Consider the following 24,122-nt stretch of genomic DNA (forward strand, 5'->3'; position numbering starts at 1 on the left):
CACAGAATGACGAAAACATAGAATAAAGGATGCTGACAATATCCATACTTATTACTGCCAAACCATTCGAAGATTATCAAGTGATTGTAATGGCCCAAATAGTTGCTGATTACATGTAATGATTCTACAATGACACATTTTGCACCAAATGTGTAAATTCGTACACCGAGACCGTTTCTACTATTTTTCTTAATGCTGGATGAGAAGCAACAGCCATACACTTCAACAAATGAAATTTCCATGACCACCTAGACAAGACACATTTCAGAATCTAGGTATAGTACTACAAGGTATTAATTTTATAGTTTTTTGTTTAGTCCTTGGTATCATGATGTTGACAATGTATAGATGCCTCCGTTTCCATATGTTGTGAAGATCCCAGTATATGATTGCGAAATAATATCTTAACTAGCAACAACAAATTCATCATTATAATCATTATACTATAGTTAATTTTGCATGAATTAAGAATTTGTGCAGGAGGCGACCCGGGACTTTCACGTCACTTGACAATCCCTGAATATAAGATGTATTCACGTTTCACCAGGGTGTTTGTTTTTAGCTGACAAGTATATTATCAACAGCGTTCCCATGGCCAGCACCATATCTCGAATGCGTCGGTCACTTTTATTTCATCATGGACCATGACTCCCAATTGTACTACATAACTACTAGAAATACAAGTGGCACCGTCATTTTCTAACAGCACTTCAATTAAATGAGCAGATATCAATCCTATTATATGCCCATTCATGACAAATTAGGTATGATGTGACTATGTTTTGTTCAAATTCAGGCCTTGCCTTCTCACTCATTCCCACATTCCGTGTACTCAAAGACTTTCTCTTGATCCTTTATATACACACATAACAGTGTCCGGTAGAGTATACGTCTTTATCTTTAACTATCCAGGCATTTAGTTTCTGATCTTTGCATAGATATTGTAGCAATATGATTAGTTACCACATTCATTTCAATTTCAACATACCCAATCAAAAAACTTTGTTATATCAATGAAACACGTTTACATTTCTTTGCCCGTTTGTTTTCAATAATTCATTAGATGTGTGTTGTATCATCAAATGTAACCCTGCTCTTCAAGAACTTATTAAAATGTTGCAATATAAAATATTTGCCTGCAGACCTATAATTCGTTTCCACTCTTCACATGACATCTACAAATATTAAATACCAAGACAATAAAATAATTATGTTTATGATAATCGAAGTTAAAAATGTCCATGTCCCGTTTTTTTATGAATATGAAAGTACAAGACAACTGTCTGGAAAAAGTATTGACAAGAAACATTTGCTGTGAGCTAGATGTCGTAGATCAATGCTACTTTTCATAATGGTCAATATATGAATATTAAAAATCACACTTTGAGCATGACAAGGTTCACAATAAACTAGGATTTTGCTAACAATCTTGCAGTAACATAGAATAAATTCAGACATTATAATTGTCGCATTAAAACTGCACTAGGAAAAAATAGTCACAGTCATTATATAGTATTAGCTCGTATAACAAGTTTGCAATGCATGCACAGTATTCTTTCCATTTTAAAATAGTACGTAAAACACGCAGAATTCACATACCTCTATCAGGGGTAAATTCTCCTCTATCGGGGTTCTCCACACGTGTCAGGGGGGAATCTCGTCTCGTCTCTCTATCGCGTCCCTTGAGGTGCGGGATCAGGAAAGTCACTTAAGCTTTACAGTCAAATAGACGCACACAACAAAATACGTTTCAACTCTTGTCTTAGTCGATCAGTGGAGCACTCTATAAGACACAGCGCCCTGGGGAAAAATTTCCAAGACTATCGCAAGGCTGACCCAAGACTCGCCCAAGACTGGACTGCCTCAAGGCTCGCCACAGGACTGGACTCTCGACTGCGTCTCTCGTGGTGTACTCGTCAAGACCAACTCAAACTCTCTTTATTCATTTTCAAAACTCTAACCAATTACAAAACAGTAAAAAGACTCTAGGGCGTAACTTTCAATCATAAAGCCAATCACACTAAGTACTGAATACGTCATATCTTTTGATTAATCGTTCACTACATTAATAACTACGAATACCAACTGTCAGAATTAATAGTCAGAATAGCGACAGTTATCTCGTAATTAGTTCCAAATCACTGAGCCAAGTTCCGTCCAAAACTTCAAATAGGCCTAAACAATGACAGACATAACACAGCAATTCGCTAATAATCAACTAATTAAGTCGGTCAACAGATGCGCAAAAACAAATTCATGACACATCCCTTCACCCAAACTGAGATAAGCCTCCCGGCATTGCACGTTCACAAATCAAAGATACCGTCCTCTACTCTTCGTCATAGGGTTAAATGCAATACTAATAAGAAAAGGTATAAATCAAAAGAGTAAAACACACCAATTAATTACAATGATTATAATATCTAAATACAATGGTTATAAAGTCTCAAATATCAATGGTTATAAATCAAAAACAAGGGAAAGGCTAGCAATCGACTCACTTTTCTCAAACAGTTCGCTGTCGTAACCCTTCGTTACTAAGGTTACAAACTCTATATCAAAAGGTCAAAAAAAACTAAGGCGTGGCGGTGTAACCAAGCGATCAGCCAATCGCTGCAGTCGACAGCATGATCACGTGATTACCAGTGATGCGTCTCTCGGTTAAAGCATTGCAAAGCAGTAACTAATAAACAATGATTAAACAAGCTATTAATCAAAGTCCTGTCACATACGCTTATAAACTTCAACTGAACTCACAAGTCGTCAATCTAAACTAAAGTCATACGGCGTGGAAATGGAATGCAAAGACAATGTCGCTTTCATAACACATTACTCCTTTGGCAATTAAGACGGGAAAAGCTAAAAAGATATACACTACTGAGTTACATATAATCCTGTCAATCATGAACAAAAGCTTGCGATATCAAACAATACGTATATAAGCGCACCATACTCACTTCAAAAAGACAATAAAAAACGTTACAAAGTACTCTCAACTCAAAAAGCGTCAGAAGTACTCCGGAAACAACACATAAACAAAAACAACTCTTAAACGTCGGTATCTCTGTACTCGACAAATCTCAAAACTCTTAAAAAACTCATTGGGGCATTACTTTCCCCATCATAATCCTTACTCATAAACTCATTAAAATTTCATAAAACTTCACAAAACTCATAACACTGTGTTGCAAATACTTGTCCACTGAGGCGCGCTTAAATCGTTATAAATGACCTCGCACGTCACTAAATATCAGTTCAAAACAAAGATCTGGGCGCTTACATAACATACAATTCGACATCACAAAAAAACGGTAAAAACAATAGAAAAAACAGCAATACATTACATTACTGAGCAATAGTGTTGTGATGTGAAAAAGAGTTCAACGTCTTAAGTTACACAGTGTCAGTGTCAGTTACAGTGTCCAATGAGCGATTCTCTAAGCAATACACAGATAGCTAAAGTTCTAATTCAAAGTCTATATAAGCGTCTCTTCTCTTATCGTCGCGTTAGTCCGGGTCGTTCTTTCATCTTCTTGTCTTTAATGTCGTTCAATTCTTAATTACACAGTCCTATACGATACTCGTCCTTCATAAGGGGTTCAGAAGTCTTCATCTCTTCAGCGTTGTACATCGGTGCCATACTGTTAACGGTGTTAGTTGTCAAGTGCAGTTTCGTCTCTGCCATCCAGCCAGTTAGTTCGGTTCGCAAGAAAGACACACCTTCGCCATTTCACTTTTCTTCACAGGATGTCAATGTGCGTAAGACGCAATGCCCAGGGTTCTCACACCACGTATCAGGGGTAAATTCTCTTCTCATCGGGGTTCTCCACACTTGCCAGGGGGAAATCTCGTCTCGTCTCTCTATCGTGTCCCCTTGAGGTACGGGATCAGGAAAGTCACTTATACTTTACAGTCAAATAAGACACACACAACGAAATATGTTTCAGCTCTCGTCTTAGTCGGTCATTCGAGCACTCTGTAAGACACAGCGCCCTGGGGAAAAATCCCCAAGACTATCGCAAGGCTGACCCAAGTCTAGCCCAAGACTATGTCAAGACTCGCCCCAAGTCTCTCCAGGACTGCTCTAGACTGCGTCTATTGTGCTGTGCTCCCCAAGACCAATTCAAACAACTTTATTCATTTTCAAAACTCTAACCAATTACAAAACAGTAAAAAGACTCTAGGGCGTAACTTTCAATCATAAAGCCAATCACACTAAGTTCTGAATACGTCATATCTTTTGATTAATCGTTCACTACATTAATAACTACGAATACCAACTGTCAGAATTAATAGTCAGAATAGCGACGGTTATCTCGTAATTAGTTCCAAATTACTGAGCCAAGTTCCGTCCAAAACTTCAAATAGGCCTAAACGATGACAGACATAACACAGCAATTCGCTAATAATCAACTAATTAAGTCGGTCAACGGATACGCAAAAACAAATTCATGACACCTCTTTTAAAATTGCATAAAGAAAAATTGGGGAAATATTTTTGTTCAAGATAATTTAAATCAATATTTAACTTTTCACTGTACAACTAAAACCCCTTTTTACATCATTCAAGTTTTATTCATGAATAAACATGAGCACGCGACGCCAAAACTCGTCAAATAACACCATTGACAATGACCCCACCAACTGTATGCCGTATGCTAAATACGTGTAGTGTTTATCGCGAACTACTAGTTGGCTAGAATAAGATTTTTATCAGAGAGCAATTTAAATGATAAATAATAAATACCAAAATGGGTACATGTCGGATAACTTACATGCCCTAAGGGTGCTCGTAGTATTACTAGATTGATGTATATTGTTTATAAATCAAAATATGATAGTATTACTCGTATTTTGTACTGAAACCCTGTCCAGTTCACAACAGAAAATACGATAAATTGATATTATCATATTCTATTATTCTATTATTATATTATTAACAAAATACAACAGCCTAGCAATAGTAAAAGCACCTGTGACATACCCGTGCGTGTATCTCGCTTGGCACATTCGTGATGTTTTGCCATTTTATATGCAACCACAGCTTGGTGATAAAAACAATTATGTAAAACATGTTCAACCTATCCTGACGGTGTTGATGATAGCAAAGCAATATGTGCCATCTCTCCGTCAAACTACGTTCTTTTCTTTACCTTTCTTTCAGTTGGTCACAAAATAAGGGTCCCGGTTGTTTGTAATCAAAAAAATACCTTATTTATTTGAACATGCAGATACCCTGTCAATATTGACTAGTTTATTTTTAATGAATCATTACAGACAGACAGCGCCCTCATAGTTGACTCGCACAGGCTTGTGTTTCGTCGTAATGCTAAGTCACAATGTTATCCCACGCCCATAGATCAGTTATTCTTTGAGCACACACCGCCATTTTAAAAAATACTTTTATATAAATAACTAGACAATTGCAGCGTGCATGTAAAACTAATTTGGCCTGTTCGGCCTGTATTACCAACAAGAACTGTAAATTCGTGTTTCGTTTCGATGAGAGAAGATATTACGTTTAAATCTGATCGGCAATCTGTTTACACCATTATTTTTTTTAAATCCTAGTACTTTAATGCTTTTTGAACATATCAGTGTCGTTTTCATACAAGAAAAACATATTTTCCAATACGTGGACCGATCTTATCACGAGAGGACATGTTTATTATTGCTTTTGAATCACGGTTTTTATTGCCCCGTTGGTACTATACAATTACGACTATGTACTCAAGATTTGTTGATGATTTGTTTATGAAGTGATTGGCACGATGTTCATTTTGACCCATTTCATTACAGTGGAAGTGTATTTGAATCAGTTCTTGGAGAAGCAGTTTTGATAATTTTATTTTTATACAGATAGTTAAAATTTCGCCTAATCAGATATGTAATTTATTGACCAATCATTTCACTCGACCAATTAATGTGGAGCATCGTCATCTCAGACTGATTTGCTTGACTGATTTGTATCGGTAAAGTTTTCTCAAATATTACCCTCAGTTACATGGGCGTTATTGATTTTTTATATTATACAAAAACAAATTGAATGAATTTTTCAATAGGGGGTCCGGACCTCCAAGACCCCACTATATCCGAGTCCGCCACTGAGTTAATAAACAACATACTCCCCAAACCGTTAGCCAGCTATTTAGACGATCTAATGTAATTAATAACTATTTAGGCCTCATTCCCCGTTATTTTCACGAACAATTGTCGCTATTTAATTAACTAATTATACGACCTCAATTATAAAGTAGCAGCTGTTTAGAACCATGTGCCGAGGCCATTTCCCCAAATATTTAGCGACCACTTATCGCGATTTGGCTAGCTAATTATAAGTATAGATCTAAATTGTAAAACAACCGTTTTGAACTGAGACAATGAGTTTAGAGTATAGATTTAATATCACCAGACGTTTCGGACAACTTTTAAAAACACAGTTCTCAATGACACCAATTCTTACTGATTTCCGAATATATTGAAATATGCATTTATTTAATGTTGTGGCATACTGAACAGATATTAATGGTCTCATTTTAATACATGCAAATTTATTTCTATTCACAGGTGTATACTCTATAAATTTATGTAAAGTACTCAATTGCCATGGCAGCATATTATTAACATGGACAGATTTGATTTATACTTATTGTATAAGTGTAAGTTATTTTTTTACCAACCCCCCTCCATTGAACTAAGTTTCATACTTTCAACCTAATTCACTAAAAGTGAATGTAGTGAACCAAATAAAAATATCTAAAATTCAATTTTGGCATACTTATTATATTTGTCCCGAGCTTATCAGGAGGGCGTGGCTGTATATCATGAAGGTAAAATAATCACGGATATTATTTCAAAACGATGCCCTGCAATGATTCACAGTTGTCAAATTTGCATAATAAAATAGTCTAATATAAGGTAACTAAATTTTTTTTTATTAAAAATATCATTTAATTGTAGTATGCTTTGGTACATGACTAGGAGAGCTCGGTTTTTTTATGAAGTGTAAGTAAAAACAGAAAACAAGATATGATAAACATTTTCAAAATGTATCATAACATGAATGTTTACTAATTCTTTTTGAGATTTTTTAGTAAATTATAAATAATTAAATTCTCAATTTACTAATGACAGAGAGAACATATGAAAGTACAGCATGAGAAATATTCAAAATTTCTACCTATATTTAGATTCATTATTTAGCACATATTTTCATAAATAGGAAATGTCCCCCTAAATGTGATGGTCGTAGAACACAAACCTATGTTACTATGTATTACCTTTCTATCAATTACTAAATGTCGTGCTTTCAGCAAATTTATCATCACTACTTGCAATTTTAATATTCACCAAAATGAATCAATATGGCATTTTAAGCAAATATTTTTACAGTTTAATTTTCAAATACAATATTGATTATGAATATGAATTGGGCACCAATAATATATGTATATATTTATTTCTGTATTACTCACATAATTCATTATTATCATTAAATTATACAGTCAAATTACATAAATTAAACTGTTATATAAGAGTTCTTTGCACATGTTCAAACTCTCTAATACAGAATAACTGTTTCCTTCAACATATAATTAACACATTAACACATAGATAACATTCATGTGACTATTAAATATGTCTTGGTCTTAGCTCTATTGATATGTGTCTATCTGTGGCAAGCAGTGGTTTGTATGCAGTTTTTTTATGTTACATGTAGGGAGAAACATATATACCAGGTCCATGCACTATGATGAAATTGTTTACGCGTATCTGTTAATCGACTTAATTAGTTGAATACGAGTGAATGGCTATGTTATGTCTGTCATCGTTTAGGCCTATGTGAGTTCCTGCACGGAAATTGGCTCAGTGATTTGGAACTAATTACGAGATAACCGTCGCTATTCGGACTACTATTTCTGACAGTTAGTATTCGCAGTTATTAATGTAGTGAACGATTAATCAAAAGATGTGACGTGTTTAGTACAGTGATTGGCTGTATGATTGAAGGTTACGCCCTAGAGTCTTTTTACTGTTTTGTAATTGGTTAGAGTTTTGAAAATGAATAAAGTTGTTTGAATTGGTCTTGGGGAGCACAGCACAATAGACGCAGTCTAGAGCAGTCCTGGAGAGACTTGGGGCGAGTCTTGACATAATATCAACAGGTCTGGGTAACTGTATTGTCGATGTGTAACTTTGCACTCTGTCATTAATAAATATGATAAATTTGGATTTTATTTCAAAATTTACTAAATATCTCAAGGTGAATTAGTAAAATTGACATTATGATGTATATTTATTGTTTTCTGTTTTCAATCACTATGTTGTAAATTTATGTTTGATTTAAGTGGCCCTCTTTTTATTTTCCTTGTACATTTCTCAGATTTGTGCTTGGTAATAGTTTTCATTCAGAGATTCTAACAATGTATGATAAACTTCTTCTCTCCCTTATTCTAAGTATTTAATTCATACACTCACTTTGTTTGACAGTACATTATTTTCTTCGCATTCGCAATGAGCTTGAATAAACACGGATTGTTTATTACGAATATACCATAGTTGTCGCTCTCACCTGACAAGAAGTTCCTTCTTCACCAGTCTGGTAACATGCTGCAGTGTGTACTATTATATGTGAAAGCACATCAAAACCTCTTGATAATGACCAAGTGTGCCCAAAAACCGTCTCGTACAACTTATACAACGGTATACTATTTTGGTATATTTTCGAACGTCCAATGCTACTACTGTTACATTTGGTAGTCTAAGTCCAATTAAATTTGATCTTATAATCGGAGTCATATTACGGCCAAGAAAATTCAAAACATCGTGTATTGTATTGTTGATAATTTACTTTTGATCACTTTTGCATATTCAGTATTTACATTTTGCTGAATTAAGTTGTAAATAAATTATGCAGAAGTCCGACCTATTTTTTTTTTTAGATTTGCATACTTGCCTAATGGCGGTCAAATGTATTTTAAATACATGGTGTTTGGTTTCATTTTTCAATATTCAATAGATTGTTGATAGTAAATAGCGTTTATAGTAAATGACATTCAAGTGTGTTCGGAACAACGAATATATGTTTTGAGATTCGAATATAAGAACTATGAGGCACTAAAGAGCGCCGCCATGTGCGTGTCCTTCTTCCAAACAAGATGAAATCCGTATTTATTACAACCGCAATCGTTCGCTTAAAGCTCTCTAGTTTTGTGTTTAAAAAAATGTTATCCTTTGCCAAATTTCTCAAAAAAACTCTCCCTTACTTTGTTACATGACAGTGTGTCACATGGGTTCACATCATATGTATGTATTCCTCTGTGATGTACCTCCCTAGACACATGACATGTAGTCGATGCATACACACTAACACAGCATAGATCGCAACCATTATAGTCTTTCGCAGTAATCCATTTGCATGAGTGTAAACTTCTATTAAAAGCCAGGCGGGAAGCTGGTCATTAGATAGGCACCAGCTGTAAGTGAAAAGTCGGTTCATGCCATGACGCGCACGCTGTCATCTTTGTTACATTACCGCCTCTAAGCATAGAATTCGAATCAGACCTGCAGTTAACACGTTGTTTATTTCTGTAACACGTATAAAAGCAGCTTTCTCGACCTTGTTTGTCAAAATCAAAACGTCCTACCTGCTAGTGAGCGTTTGATGGCACCGTTTATATGAACGAATTGACGTACTAGCAAAACGAATTGGGGATATTCTCGCCGAAAACACGTTCATTTCAGATCACAAATTTTCTAAGCAATGCAAACAAACATCAGTGTTCTTATTCTAATATTTGAATTCACAAAGTTACCTACCAACGGTGTGAAAGCCCTATAAACGTCCACGGACAAAGTTGAAAAGAATGACGTCAGTCCACGTAGATTCACGATCTGCATATGCAGCTTTTTTATATGCAATATGGGAAAACAATATTTAAAAAAAATACCAATTTACCAAAATCCTGTAAATTAATCGTAACAGACATGGTTTAAAGTAATGTAATTTTAATCAAGACTGAATAAATATTTGAACTTTCCCACCAGCCTATTGTTTTTATAACGTTATAAAATACATGGAAAGCAGACGATATTTGCCTCGTTTCCTACGGATAGCCGCTGCTGGGGGTCTACTGTTTCAGTGACGTCGTTTATGAACAACCCTGTTTGGTCAACGCTATAGTCTATGTTTTCCATGTACTGCTTTCCAAACTCGTAGTGTTATCAAGCAACTATTATTATGACAGCTGCAGTGAAACTGAACTTGCTGTAATACCAGTTCGAGCCGAAATACGGGCCTGGAGAGAAAAGATAGAGTAGCGATCACACGGCACTGACAGCTCGAGCGGCAGTTTGACAGTTATTGGTAGCACTATGTATCTGCTCAAGTTGCATTCGCAAATCTGAAGACAATGTCCTGCATCATAACAATATCTTTATTACTCAACAAGTACCATCTGAGGGTACTTCATGGTAAAGACAAAACATAAAATACATTAGACAGACAGAAATAAATAATAAATATTGAAAAAAATATCTATTACAAAATTAAAACTCCCTTGTTTTTATTTAATTTAGTATATTGTATTTTGTATTTTGCCAATGCAATACTACAATTGCATATTGTTTAAAGTTTTTTTGTCTTTCCTCTTTGTGTTGTTTTTTTTTTTTTTTTTTTTGATATCACATTCTTCAAATAAGAGCTTCTTTATATAATTCACAATCTAGAATGAAGTGAATTTCATTTCATTTTTTGTATAAAGTCTATTTTTTTCTATGAGTGGTTTTCTTATTCTATACCTAATTCGATTTCCAACACCATGAACAAACAAGCATATCATTCACTGCCAAGTCAGGGAGCTACGCACATGCTGCACCCCACTAAAAAAACTTCAAAAAATGAGCTAACCAACACCGCTCTGTACACGTGTAGTATTGGGGGAATACGTTCACATATATTCTTCATTAAAAATATTCGCATTATAGCGTTTATACATAAAATAGCAAATAAAGGAGGCGACTTTGACTGACTGACTGTTGTGATTGAAAGGTATCAAAGGAGTCATTAGTGCAAGTAACGCCCAGGTCAAACCTCATACTTGTGATTTCCATTAAAGAACGCATTGGATTGTGGGAAATCAATGTTTATCAACACAGATGTCGCACATGCGCAGAGCGACGACCACTGCCCTTTAAATGTTTCTGTATTTTATCTTACTGAGCATGTTAACATACTAGTACGTTGACATGCGTTTCCATGGCACTTACTTGAATTCTGCATACCTTAACTCTGACTGATTATCCAGTAAATTGCAAAAAATAATAACAAGTTAAATTAGAACCACGCTCAAACGTCTTAGAGAGATACAAATATTTATTTTTAAATAAAAATGAACACATTAAATTATATATTTATTTACTTGTTTATTAGGCATTATATATATTGATTATATTTTGACATATTATCAATAACATGTACAGCTCGGTTATCTCATGTGTTGTGGAAAATAATGATATGAATAATAATTTCTTGTCCCTAAATATAACTCATAAATGAGGGCGCTGTTTCCTCAAATCGAACTGGCGGAAGAGAAATAGAATTAAGTTTAGATAGCTAACTAAGCATGACAGTACTAAACATGACACATTTGACTTCAATCTAAAATTTTAGATTATTTATTTGAACAATAAATATTATACTAATTTCTCGTCCTCGAAACCATCCATGGAGATATAAAAACAATGGCCTGAACTGCACTCGTAGTTTAGTTAGGGTTGCAAGGTTAAGGCTAACCCATTTCAAATCTGCGGAGATACCTGCATACTTACTTTTTCACACCACTGTGGCAGGCTTTTTGTTCCTTCCTGTTAGCATGTCTGAACTTCATTTTCCCCCCAATAAGAGATTTGTTTTAAATATTGAACGTCTAGGTTTTTTTTATTGATTTTTAGCCCATATCAAATTTGTTTTCCCCAAATCCTCAACCCCCCGGATTTCAAATGGGTTACCCCTCATTATAATTCGCAACTACTAAATATCACTCATGGGCTATTCCCGGGTTTGAGGACATATCGAGTTACTGTGGAATTCAAACAATGCGTCCCTGAAATGCCTTATTCGCATTCCAACAGAAACAGTGAAACTCCTCGATGCGTACGCTTCTAAAACACATTTATGTGTTTTTTTGCGAAACTTAAGACCGACTTTTTAGTGTTCCCACGTCACAAACACAAATAAAAATTAACAACTTGAAGCTGTGTCATATATATATTACTGTGCGTTTCTGTTATTAACTCACGTTAATCAATTAATTACTAGATAAATTAATGTTTATTTGTCAATTTTCATAATTATAACGCTTGAACAGGGACCCGCAAAATGGCTATGAAATGTACACACTAAAATGCCATTTTTTGCATAGATTAACATAAATTATGTTGATTAGTATAAACAAGCCAACATGGCAATATGGCGGCCGTGTCCGAGGAATTTATATCGGAAACTTTCCAGGACGATACGTCCGACATTGACGATGATATTTTCTTCCCGTCTCCTCTGATAAACGAAGCTAATGACATAAACCAAGATGTGACATACATAAATCCGTGCGTGATTGGGGAAGAAGGGCTACATGGAGGGAATACAGCGGTGCCGACAGGTGGCAGAGAGAGAAGTCGTACATGCACAAGTTCAATAGTAGATGGGTTGTTGTGTGAAATCTACGACAGATATCATGGACCGAGACATGATAGCATAGACAGTGATGCATACACCGAGTCATCGTGTAATTCCGATGCTGCCCATCTTAGCAGTAGTCGCAGTGACACGTATCATGACCAGTTTGCCAATAGACATTCAACGAGATTGCATCGAGCATATCTCAACACTAAAAGTGAGTACTATTATTCAATGGTGGCCTCTACATTAATGAACGCATATACGTATTGACCTCGGTATCTCTAGTCAGTTAATAGTAGTATACCTCTTCCCTCTGATTTAAGTTTAAATCCAATTAGTTCTGTTTTCAGTGTATGCCAGGGTGTAGGATTGGACTTGACATATTTTGATGCTGTTGGGAACTATTTAAACTCAACATTCCTGTTTTAAAATATTTATTTTTTCAAATAAAAATAACTAAATGAATTAAAAACACCAATCTCATTTGGTAGGTAGGTAGATGGTAATTATCTTCATGATGGTGACAGTCTGAATCCCTTTATGACAGAATGATCTGATGACGTCATCATGTTTCCTATGACAATCCAACTAAACGTAGATACTGGTATATATAAATCTATGTTAGATGGTTGAATAAATAATATCATTTCTGACCACACCATCTGCCAGTCAGTCCACTTTATTGAAGCAGAATCTGTAAAATAGCAATTTCAGGTCTCTGAGTTATAATGTCTGGAGCTGTCAGTGAACAGTGTATACGACACAGGTGACATATATCTATTATCTAAGTCTTTGTACCTATGGCCATATGGTACTGCATTTGCATTTGGCGTGATAATGTTCAGAATAATGAGACATGACCTCATCTATCCATGATATTTTAAATACTGTGAAATTTATTTTTGCCTTTTTCGCCGAAGCAATAATTCAGTGAAAATAAAATCCAGCGAATATACCTTTTTTCTTGTATTTTGCATTCAACTCATCAACAATCAGTGAAAATAAAATCCCTTAAAAACAGCCAAAACACATTTCAGCAAAAATTTATTTAAGCTAAAATAAAGTATTTTACAGTCTTGGATTTGGCGATTAAATTGTTACTTCTATAGCAGACATCTTGATGGTTTGTAGTGCAGCTGGTTGCAAAGTAAGGGAAAAACTTTATTTTTTGTAGAAGTAAACATTTCATTGTGATCTTGTGATTGCTAATATCATTAATTCACTAATAATCACTAATTTCATAATAATAATAATTTCATTCCAACCATTTCATCAGAACATGAAAAATAAATTTGTATGTGATATCTTTATATTTCATTCAACTGACTTCATAACTTGATCAAAAGTTTTGAAAAAATAAAGAAAGAATCGAGCATGATTTTTTGTAAAAGATGACAAACATTGAATATGGCATCCAAATTCAACTTCAGGCATATTCCACAAAATAATAATAATTTGTACTCTGCTCTTTTCCAATTAAAAATTGTTGGTTTAAAACTAGAAGCCATGACACAGTTTGTCTGTTTGGTTCAAAATCAGGATTGAATGCAGTGAAAATTACAGGAAATGTCAACAAATTTCCCTGCCTTAATTTGAGTGGAAAAGAGTTTGACACTGAGGTTAAATACAAATTATTTGACACCTACATATACATGTGAAGGTTGAACTATGTAAACAACTACATTATTGTTACAAAGAAAGGCAGAAAAATGTACCTAAATTTATAAACATATTTATAAAAATGTGTAAATTTGGTCAGCTTTCATTCAAATTCAAATATATTTAATAGTGATTGGTTCAAGAGCTGAATAATGTCTATTTCCAGAATACACGCACATACCTTCATGCAACATGGTAACTGTGACCTCCACTTCAAAATGAAGCACTTACTGATCGGATAATGCTAAAGTCATTAATATTTGAGATGTTACAATACGTCTCTGGATTGGTGAATTTGACAGCCATTTTGATTTTTAAAAAAATTATGTTTCCAAAAAGTTTATAACATTCCCAAGTTTCTGGCGTTTACTTTATTGGACTGAATTTATCAAAATCTTTGATTTTTATAAAACAGGATAAATAAAAATACAAACAGAAACATTTAAATATACAATATATTTTCTGCTGTCTTATTTATATTTATCAAATGTATCGCAAAATAGTCTCGTTCTCAAACTCAAATCAACCAGAAACAAGCAGCTTGAAAATGAATATTAAAATGACGCATGGTTGTTTTATTGGGATCCTTGGATTATTATATGACTTAAGTGATGGTACGAAAGGGCTTAAATTATTATTGGAACATTCAAGTATTTGTCGGATTCATCATTGTTCCGAATTACAGCAGACTATAGTATTCAGAACTGAGGTAAATCTTTGTGAATCCATGGGCCCAGCAATGTGAATTAATAATCGAATAATAAAATTGGTACAGGAATGATCGCTGAAATTTGAAAGTACTGAAAAACATGATTCTTTACCTAATATATACCCTGCCATTCCAGTCGCCAAATATTTCACATAATAGTCACATGACCTTAATGACATTTGATCTCTTTAAATCGCACATATTTCCAATAATTTTTCCACATAGAGTGTCGTTCATTTTAATTAAAAGAATAAAATATATACAAAATAATTTGGGAGTTATGATTGATTAATTAAACAAACATCCCATTTGACTATTAAATTCTGACAATATATTAAATATTCTGTAATGTTAAACACTCCTACTGACAAATAAATTATTGTTACAGTAATATTCCAAAATATTTCAAATTACATTGACAATAAAACATCATGAGATTAACAATGCTGTGTAAAACTAACATTCACGAAAATAAAGCTGATATATCTTAAATTTATTTTATGGGAAAATGTTCAGTCACTATTCATATTCATTCACTTTAAATTAAATGTTAAATGGCACATTCAGTTCTAAGATTTTTCTGTAATTTAGATATCGTATATTTGCTATATTAGCTAATTATTGGATTACTAAAACAAATTCGTTTTCATATCACAATTAATTTATCGTTTATGTTCACAGCATTTTTTTGTTAGTACATGTGTATTAGTGATAATTGAAAACAATAACTGTCAAACTATATACTGATAAATCATAATTTTTACAAATTTATCCTGAGATTTTTCATAAATTTTGACAAATATTCACAATTCATTATATTTACTGCTGACAGATCTCCCCATTGTGCAAATTATTTATCCAAACGGTAAATAATAATAGATAAAGGTGGTGGAAAACTGCAAGTCTGTTTTTTAAATGTGTATATTAGTGCATAGCTGTGACAATTTAATCTAAGTCTACAATTAATTATTCAGATATTGAACAGCCTGTAGTATTCTTTGTTCTCTATCAATCTGTTTTTTTTTTATTATCAATTTTATTATGCAGAATATGACTGACATACTTTTGACACCGATGAATGTTGGTAAAAAGGGTGAATGGGTGGATGAATAAATGAATGATTAAAATAAATAAATAAATAAAAATGAGTGAGTGAGTGAGTAAGTAAGTGAATAACGAACGAATGAATGAATGAATGAAAAATAGTTGAGTTCAATTGTAGGTTACTTTAATGTCTACCGGTATATAGGGTTAGCAGTCAATCCAATTATTGGATCAAATCTTGAACAGAATTTGTGGTTGTATGTGTGTACTGTCAAACAAAGTGAGTGTAAATAGTTAGAATAAGGGAGAGAAGAAGTTTATCATACATTGTTACCAAGCACAAATCTGAGAAATGTACAAGGAAAATAAAAAGAGGGTCACTTAAATCAGACATAAATTTACAACATAGTAATTGAAAACAGAAAACAATAAATATACATCATAATGTCAATTTTACTAATTCACCTTGAGATATTTAGTAAATTTTGAAAATAAATCCAAATTTATCATATTTACTAATGACAGAGTGCAAAGTTACACATCGACAATACAGTTACCCAGACCTGCTGATGCTTGGAAAAGTTTTATAAATTTTTTGAGACAATCCCACATTGAGCCACAGTTGGGTGTGCATGGACCTGATATATATGTTCCTCCCTAAATGTAACTTTAAAAAAGCTGCATACAAACCACTGCTTGCCACAGATAGACACATATCAATGGAGCTAAGATCAAGTCATATTTAATAGTCACATGAATCTTATCTAGTGTTAGATAATTATATGTTGAAGGAAACAGTTATTCTGTATTAGAGAGTTTGAACATGTGCAAAGAACTCTTATATAACAGTTTAATTTATGTAATTTGACTGTATAATTTAATGATAATAATGAATTATGTGAGTAATACAGAAATAAATATATACATGTATTTTTGGTGCCCAATTCATATTCATAATCAATATTGTACTTGGAAATTAAACTGTAAAAATATTTGCTAAAAATACCATATTGATTCATTTTGGTGAATATTAAAATTGAAAGTTGCAGGTAGTAATGATAATTTTGCTGAAAGCATGCATTTAGTAATTGATAGAAAGGTGGTAACATATGTTGTGTACATGTACATAGAATCATTTCAGAAGGTTTAGAGAGGGGTTGTGTTCTACGACCATTACATTTAGGGGGACATTTCCTATTTGTGAAAATGTATGCTAATTTGCTAAATAATGAATCTAAATATAGGTAGAAATTTTGAATATCTCTCATGCTGTACTTTCCTATGTTCTCTCTGTCATTAGTAAATTGAGAATTTAATTATTTATAATTTACTAAAAAACCTCGAAAAGAATTAGTAAAAATTCATGTTATGATACATTTTGAAAATGTTTACCATATCTTGTTTTCTGTTTTTACGTACACTTCATGAAAAACAGAGCTCTCCTAGTCATGTACCAAAGCATACTACAATTAAATGATATTTTTAATAAAACGAAAATTTAGTTACCTTATATTAGACTATTTTATCATGCAAATTTGACAACTGTGAATCATTGCAGGACATGGTTTTGAAATAATATCCGTGATTATTTTACCTTCATGATATACAGCCACGCCCTCCTGATAAGCTCGGGACAAATATAATAAGTATGCCAAAATTGAATTTTAGATATTTTTATTTGGTTCACTACATTCACTTTTAGTGAATTTGGTTGAAAGTATGAAACTTAGTTCAATGGAGGGGGGTTAGTAAAAAATAACTTACACTTATACAATGAGTATAAATCAAATCTGTTCATGTTAATAATATGTTGCCATGGCAATTGAGTACTTTACATCATTCCATAGAGTATACACCTGTGAATAGAAATAAATTTGCATGTATTAGAATGAGACCTGTTCAGTATGCCACAACATTGCTTGTAGTCATGATAGTGAGCATTGTATTCAGATCAGACACAACCTAAATAAATATGAAATTATACATCTGTCTGCGAAAACAATAGAATGGATCCATCCATAAAAACGTGAACGAATCTCGCGACACATTTAATTGTGTTGTGGACCCCTTCCTTATAAGGAAAATGTGCGGCTGATTGATGTCGTATTCGAATACTTGTTTTTGTTTACTTCAGACACAACAACAATGTAGCACATGACAGAAAGCCATGTGATAACATGTTTTGATGGCATTTATGAGGCTGTTATATATCACTAAATTCTAACCATAATAATTATGAGTATAATTACTAGAAAAAGATGTATAATAATATCAGTGCATACTTTTTGATATTCATAATAATCTAAAATGCATTATGTTTAAAGTCATCATATAGCAACACATTCCTTTCTCTGTATTTGCTTTCTATTTTAGTTGTTGATGAGCTGAGGAGCATGAAGCGAGATCTACAGAGAGAGACAACAGTTCAGTCTGCACGTCTTGTTAAACAACTTAAGAGACGAGAAAGACGTGCAGCAAAGTTACAGAAAAATCAAGATGTGCTGACAGCTATACTACAGGCTGTGTCACAGAAAAGACGTAAGTATGTCCCTTGACAACTTGGCTGTTCTAAATACACTCTGGATCTCTTGGTTTAAAACCATGAGTAATTCCAAATACACACTGAACCTTGGTACAAAACCATGTGACACTTTGAATACAAACTGAACACCTTGTTAAATGACACTGAGGGATTCCAAATACACACTGAACCTTGGTACAAAACCATGTGACACTTTGAATACAAACTGAACACCTTGTTAAATGACACTGAGGGATTCCAAATACACACATAACCTTGGTACATAGCCATGTGACACTTTGAATACACACTGAACACCTTGCTAAATGACACTGAGGGATTCCAAATACACACTGAACCTTGGTACATAGCCATGTGACACTTTGAATACAAACTGAACACCTTGTTAAATGACACTGAGGGATTCCAAATACACACATAACCTTGGTACATAGCCATGTGACACTTTGAATACACACTGAACACCTTGCTAAATGACACTGAGCGATTCCAAATAAACACTGAACCTTGGTACATAGCCATGTGACACTTTGAATACAAACTGAACACCTTGTTAAATGACACTGAGGGATTCCAAATACACACTGAACCTTGGTACATAGCCATGTGACACTTTGAATACACACTGAACACCTTGCTAAATGACACTGAGGGATTCCAAATACACACTGAACCTTGGTACATAGCCATGTGACACTTTGAATACACACTGAACACCTTGCTAAATGACACTGAGGGATTCCAAATACACACTGAACCTTGGTACATAGCCATGTGACACTTTGAATACACACTGAACACCTTGCTAAATGACACTGAGGGATTCTAAATACGCACTGAACCTTGGTACATAGCCATGTGACACTTTGAGTACAAACTGAACACCTTGTTAAATGACACTGAGGGATTCCAAATACACACTGAACCTTGGTACATAGCCATGTGACACTTTGAATACAAACTGAACACCTTGCTAAATGACACTGAGGGATTCCAAATACGCACTGAACCTTGGTACAAAACCATGTGACACTTTGAATACAAACTGAACACCTTGTTAAATGACACTGAGGGATTCCAAATACACACATAACCTTGGTACATAGCCATGTGACACTTTGAATGGTTCATTCCAAGTGCACAATGGATACAATAGCTTGCTTGCAAACAAAAAAAGGTGCTTGTGTTCCACCGAGCCTGGTTGAAACCAGGATAGCACATTGAATTGCCATTTGATAGAGAGATGGCCACACAGCCCTGCCATCTAGTACAAAACATGAATATGACTTCTGTGGCAAAAATGCACTGCCTGTCAGCACTTGTACTTGGAATTTGAACATAAAAATGTCAGAAGAGACAACAGTGACATTCAATGGCCAGAACTGTCGCCTGGCACAAAAACATAAAATATAATTTAAATTGGGCTGTTAGGAATGTTTCTCATGTGTGTGCACTATCAGTCCATCATGTGTTTGTGTTGTGTGTGTGTCACAGAACATACCACAATGTGATTGAAATAGCGCCCTCATGCTACCTATCATACAGAAGTGAGTGCTTTTGTTTTTGATACTTTATCAAATACATACTAGTAAGACACAAAGTCAGTGCTGCAATTCACTGTTCTTATTCAAATATGGTTGTATTCGTCACTGCAATAACACAACGACCACTATTCCAAAGTCAACAAGTCGTTCTGAAGAAGATTGGACATTGTATGACAAATTACATAATAGAAAATATTGTCAAAAACATAATTCCTCACTTTCCCCTCTCCTATGTACCGGTAGTCTTATTAATCAAGCCTCATCTCAGAGTCACCTTCTCTATATTGTAGCAAGTTAGGTATGTTGACCATCTTATTGTGGAATTTAGCTAAATCGCCCTCACGAGTCTAGATGGAATAAACAAATACTGGGTGAATGGATTCTTAATGCAAGGCACAGACATTGTCAAGTGAACATGATTTATTTGTATAACATTTTTCCTTCCATTCATTCATTCACCCTGAAATGTTAGCCTCCAAATTCTTGCGAGATGAGTTATGTTCGTTCTGTACTAATTCTAATCAATGAAACCATAGTAAATCAGTCATAAAACAACATACCGTTATATCATAAATTACAAATAAAATCAAAATGAAAGGAATAACTAAAAACAAATAAGGATTCATGGGAGGTTTTTTTCTGGCACTGTCAATGACAATTGCTAATGTTTGTGAAAATAATAAAATAATGGTTGACCTATAAACCATTTTAGTTAGACTACCTGGGGTTACAATAATGTTTGATGTGTTTCAGAGAGCCATGGCCCTTTCAAATTTCCTGCAATACTAGCGACAGTTCACAAATGCACTTGCCGTTCTGTTGTTGAAAATGTCTTGAAATACTCCCTGAGGGATTGTTAATATTCTAGAAGAATATCAGAAGCTGCTACTCTGTTCTCGTTTTGGAATTGGATATACAATGAAACAGAACACCCAAAGGGGTAGCGATAATTGTTCAATTTCAGTTGTGTTTGCATGTAAACCATTGGAGAACTGATGGAAATTAGTGTTCAAGACATGTTTCCTGTTAGACTATCTAACTGACAGGGGTTATTCTCACCTCTTTAGTAGCCACACTTAGTATTAAACATGTCTGCATCTTCCCATACTTATTATGTTCCTTGAGAAATGCCAAGTTCTTAATGTGCATCTAAAAAAGTTTAATTGTTGAGATGTAGATGTTTATAAAGTAATGCATTTGTTCCTTGTAATACATTTCATTATTATTATAAATTGATAGCTTGTCTTTGAGCATGTGTATATTTTTCATTTTGGTATTTTTCCATACGACTCATATTCAAGCAGACATGGGCGAGGGATTTCTACAAAATCAAATCACTGTATTTGCTTTTACATTTCAGCACAGCATTGATTGATGTGTATAATACTTCGTGGCAATTCTTTGTGGAGTACCTTAATCAAATAACACTCATTATGTGTTTGTACTACATTATTGGGAAAAACTGTGTTTTTGATTTAATATTGTAGAACTTTCATTTTTTTATTTGCCTTGAACAGTTCATCAAAATCCTATCAATGGAAACTCCACAGAATTTATGTTGTTGGAGATTCTGCATCAGCGACAATATTTTTTTATGTTTTGCTTGTCTTTGTTTTAATATAATTTCTTTGTATAATGTCTTTTAATTTATTCGCATTCATCAATGCTTTTAATACTGTATCATTTACAGTGACCATAATGGCACAAGAAATGTATCACTCAAAACAAAAATCTGCAAAAGTACATTGTACTTCCTGTAACTTCTAAACAATGTGGGCCATTAATGAATTTGTTTGCATGAACAATAAACTAGGGATAATTAAAAAATAGCCTTTTATTATTATTGATCTGTAATAAGAGTATAACTAGTATACTCTTCATGTTGAAATACTAGGAAGTGTAAGTTCATATGCTAATTCCTGCAAATGTATATAAACCCACATTTCACACATTGTGTGTAATTGTCTAATGTTGTCACAACAATGAATCTGCGTAATAATAGTAATGCAAGGTAAGTTTTTGGCAACTATAGCATGTGTTCCTAGAGACAATTTTTAATATACAATGTATTTTGATAATTCTGTCACAATGTCAGACCTATGTCGGTTCAAATCTTATTATTATTATAAGTCTTATTACCGGTAATAATCATGTTAGACTGTGGGCAAGAATTAAGACAGAAAAAATTCAGACTCTGATTTTCCAGCATTTGATAGATTTTGGCATTTAGCCCATATTGATATTCTGCAGTGAAAACCATTCTTGCATTATAAATATCTCCATGTTGCCATTTTGAAATTCAGCTGTATTGGCATTTACCAATATTGGATTGAATAAAAAGGGTCTCAAATTTTCCACTGTAGGAAATGATATGCTAATTTTTGTTTGGTGGTTTCAATAGTCCATCTGATGATAAGGAACTTTGTGTGATTATTTATCCTGGAATATTGTTTGTGAAATTCATATTCATATTAATGTAAATTTCAACTTCAGATATACTACATTAACTAATGAAAGACAGAGAGGGCATATATATTCATAGACTTCATATCAAGTATATTATACTTTTTTAAAGGTCGGTGGTCGTCGCGCAAAGCGTGTTAGAATTTCATGTAAATAAGCAACGCATTTTACATGCATTGTATAGATTGTTACGAGTCCCATATCGAACAGGACGCGACACGACGACCATCGCCCTTTGATGAAAAAAAAATCTAAAAGAAATCTATCTTTAACACCTGGCTAGTTCGCTACCATGGCGCGTAGTTAATTATATTTACGAAACAAAACAAACGTTTGTTAGTCTTCTACTATATGTCTAAACGTTGTCAGTAATTCGACTAGGCAATTCATATGAATACCATGACGTAAAATACAATAATCGTATAGAGTTAGAAACGATAAATCATGGCACATGCATTTAAATTCGTATGTGTTGTTTTTTCACGTGGATGCTGTCGGCGAATTCAAACTCTCCAGGTGTAAAAACAATCACCGGAGTGTCGAGAGGATCAGTATTAAAATCAAACCAGTATATTATGAAATAAAAAAATGGGATAAAGAAATACCAGGTTTTGTGTGCGCTCAACTATAAACAAATCTAAGCTACGTGACATCAACCGCCCAAGTTGGCGACGCTCTTGTACTCAACGTTTTGGGAAGTTGGTTTCACGAAAACTCTCGCGATTTGGGTCCACTTATTCATATTTTATTTTTCGTATCAAACTGCATTTTCACAACCTCATCGTTAACTCGATGATCTTTCATTTTGAGACATATAAAGTCACGTTTCCCACTGATTAGTAGCTATTTTAGATAAATTCGAATACGGAGACGTTCATTGTGGTTTGATTAGCGTATATCTCATCTTGGCTTGTCATTACCTCTTCACGGAATTCTATAAATAATATTTGCCTTACCTTCTATACCATGCTTACACATCGCGGTAATTTCCAGTACATTCATAAGTGTACAAGTCGTGCTTGTAGATTAGTCTGTTTCTGTTCCCGGATCGACGCTTGACCTTTCCATGTGATTATTCTTCTCTTTGAAGCCTGTGTTGAGGGCATTTCACGGCGGTTCTTTTCGTCGCTTCATTCTAAAATGTCATTCAATAGCCGTTGTGCCGCTCTGATCGCAATTGTAATAATTTTTTATCTATCGCCGCATTCAGTGATCTGATTTCGCTTATAATACCTACTCAACCAATGGTCCCGATTAACCAGGTCATTTTTTTTTAGTGATATTGCTCTACTCTGTGGGGCCCTGTTGTAAATGTCCATTGCGCATCTCATTAGCATTGATCGTTGAAACCAGGAAACGTCGTGACGTACGTAACTCCCTCCCCGTCATCTCTAAGCACTTTAGTTTACTTTGCATACTCTTAGCGGCCGTGTATATGTGCTCGCATCGACGTCATTCATCTATTCAATATTTCACCATGGT

General features: G+C 34.1%; 1 protein-coding gene and 1 long non-coding RNA gene across 2 annotated transcripts in view; one reads left to right on the forward strand and one right to left on the reverse strand.

The window, feature by feature from the left end:
- The first annotated feature begins 12,453 nt into the window (after positions 1 to 12,453).
- LOC102806365 (TBC1 domain family member 30-like) overlaps positions 12,454 to 24,122 on the forward strand; it is a 36,683-nt gene continuing 25,014 nt past the window's right edge. The window contains exons 1-2 of the mRNA XM_085496759.1: positions 12,454 to 12,893; positions 18,465 to 18,629. Coding sequence (XP_085352885.1) covers positions 12,470 to 12,893; positions 18,465 to 18,629 — 589 coding nt within the window. The 5' untranslated portion in view covers positions 12,454 to 12,469. The remainder of the gene's footprint in view (positions 12,894 to 18,464; positions 18,630 to 24,122) is intronic.
- On the reverse strand, positions 13,097 to 24,031 carry LOC146747473 (uncharacterized). Its single transcript, XR_014928940.1, has 3 exons — positions 23,597 to 24,031; positions 17,856 to 17,947; positions 13,097 to 13,373 (listed from the first exon to the last, which is right to left on the reverse strand). It is a non-coding gene; the product is annotated as an uncharacterized LOC146747473 (long non-coding RNA).

This window comes from Saccoglossus kowalevskii, chromosome 3 (genome assembly GCF_978046115.1).
Source record: "Saccoglossus kowalevskii chromosome 3, keSacKowa6.1, whole genome shotgun sequence".
NCBI lineage: Eukaryota > Metazoa > Hemichordata > Enteropneusta > Harrimaniidae > Saccoglossus > Saccoglossus kowalevskii.